General features: G+C 69.8%; 1 protein-coding gene across 1 annotated transcript, besides 1 other annotated feature; it reads right to left on the bottom strand.

Annotated features, from left to right (window-relative positions):
* On the bottom strand, positions 1 to 1361 carry Tc00.1047053507865.9 (dispersed gene family protein 1 (DGF-1), putative; the record flags this gene model as incomplete). The annotated part of the gene is made up of 1 exon (XM_797183.1): positions 1 to 1361. A coding segment is annotated over one exon (1361 nt), but the record flags the coding sequence as incomplete, so codon positions are not given.
* Positions 1 to 1361: a sequence feature (areas not merged during assembly with more than two copies in the genome that could not be assigned to a particular haplotype).

Here is a 1361-nt window from a genome sequence, read left to right on the forward strand (position 1 = left end):
GGCACGAAGCTCAGGTGCTTGCCGAGCTGCGGGTCGCGTGCCCAACGAAACGGCGGCGGCAGCGACACCATCAGCAGTGTCGGGACGGCGCTCCCACCGCCGCGGATGTCGTTCTGCGTCAGGCTCCCACCAGCCGCCGTCGTCGTCACGGCAAGCGTCGGGCACGTCACCTCGCTCCACCACGGAGTGCTGCTCAGCGACGCCGTCGGGGTCCGCGTGGGCGGCAGCGCCACCGTCTCCGTCACCTGCAGGGTCTCCGTCGGCCCGTACTGCGTCGGACTGTAGTGCGCCGTGCTCAGGCTCGGTGTTGGTGTCGGCGTCGCCGTCCACGTTGTTGTCAGACTGCGCGTCTCCGTCAGCGTCGCCGTGTGGCTCAGCAGCGGCAGGGCGGGCGTGCGGTTGCACCCGTCCACGTGCGGCAGGTAAACCGGCAGGCAGTCGCGCCCGTACCCGCCCTCAGCACAGCGGCAGCGGCACGACCCCGACATCGCCCTCGTCGCAGCAGCAAAGCAGCTCACGTCGGCGTCGCACACGCCACACGCCACGGGGCGAAATTCCCCGATGATGCCGGCGGACCTGTAGTCCATCGGCTGCAGCGCCTGCCCGTTGAGCGTCAGGCACCCCACGACGAACTTTCCGCCGGCGCCCCCGAGCGCAACGGTGCCGTCCATCACGACGGACCCGCTGCCGACGTTCCCATAGAGCGCCAGCGTGCTCTGCACGAGTTCCGCACTTCGCGGGTACGACGGCACCGACAGAAGCCTGCCGCTGATGCTGTTGCCACACACCGACAGCCACGACCCGGACGCAAACGACGCCGACCCCCGCAGCACCAGCAGCGCGCCATCGGTCAGCGCACCGGCGTTATCGTTCACTACGACGGCGGACGCGTTGGCCTCCACCCCGCTGTCAAACACCAACCCATGCGCGGCGTACACCTGGCTCCCCGACACGCGCAGCACAGTGCCCGCCGACGCAACCACGCGCGCACTCGCGTACAACGCAACTTCGCCACCGAGCACAGCCGCGTCCAGCGCGACACCGCCACCGACAAGCTCCAGCACGGCGCCGTCCACCACCACCGTCCGCCCACCAGTCATCACGGTCACGAGGGCAACGCCGGACACAACCAGCACGGACCGCACAAGCCGCAGGCCCGACAGCACCAGCACAGGTGCGTACGGCGAGGACTGCGAGCCGGGAAGATACACAAGCGGCGTCGACCTCGCGGCAACCAGCAGGGAGTCCGTCACCGTCAGCACGGACCCCGCGGGAAACGTGCCGGTCAGCACAAGCGCACCGTTCAGCGCCTCCACATCGCACACCGACAGCTCCACCGGCCCGCTCTCGTCGCTCCCCGC

This window comes from Trypanosoma cruzi, genomic scaffold (assembly GCF_000209065.1).
Source record: "Trypanosoma cruzi strain CL Brener 1047053516505 genomic scaffold, whole genome shotgun sequence".
In the NCBI taxonomy this organism is placed as follows: domain Eukaryota; phylum Euglenozoa; class Kinetoplastea; order Trypanosomatida; family Trypanosomatidae; genus Trypanosoma; species Trypanosoma cruzi.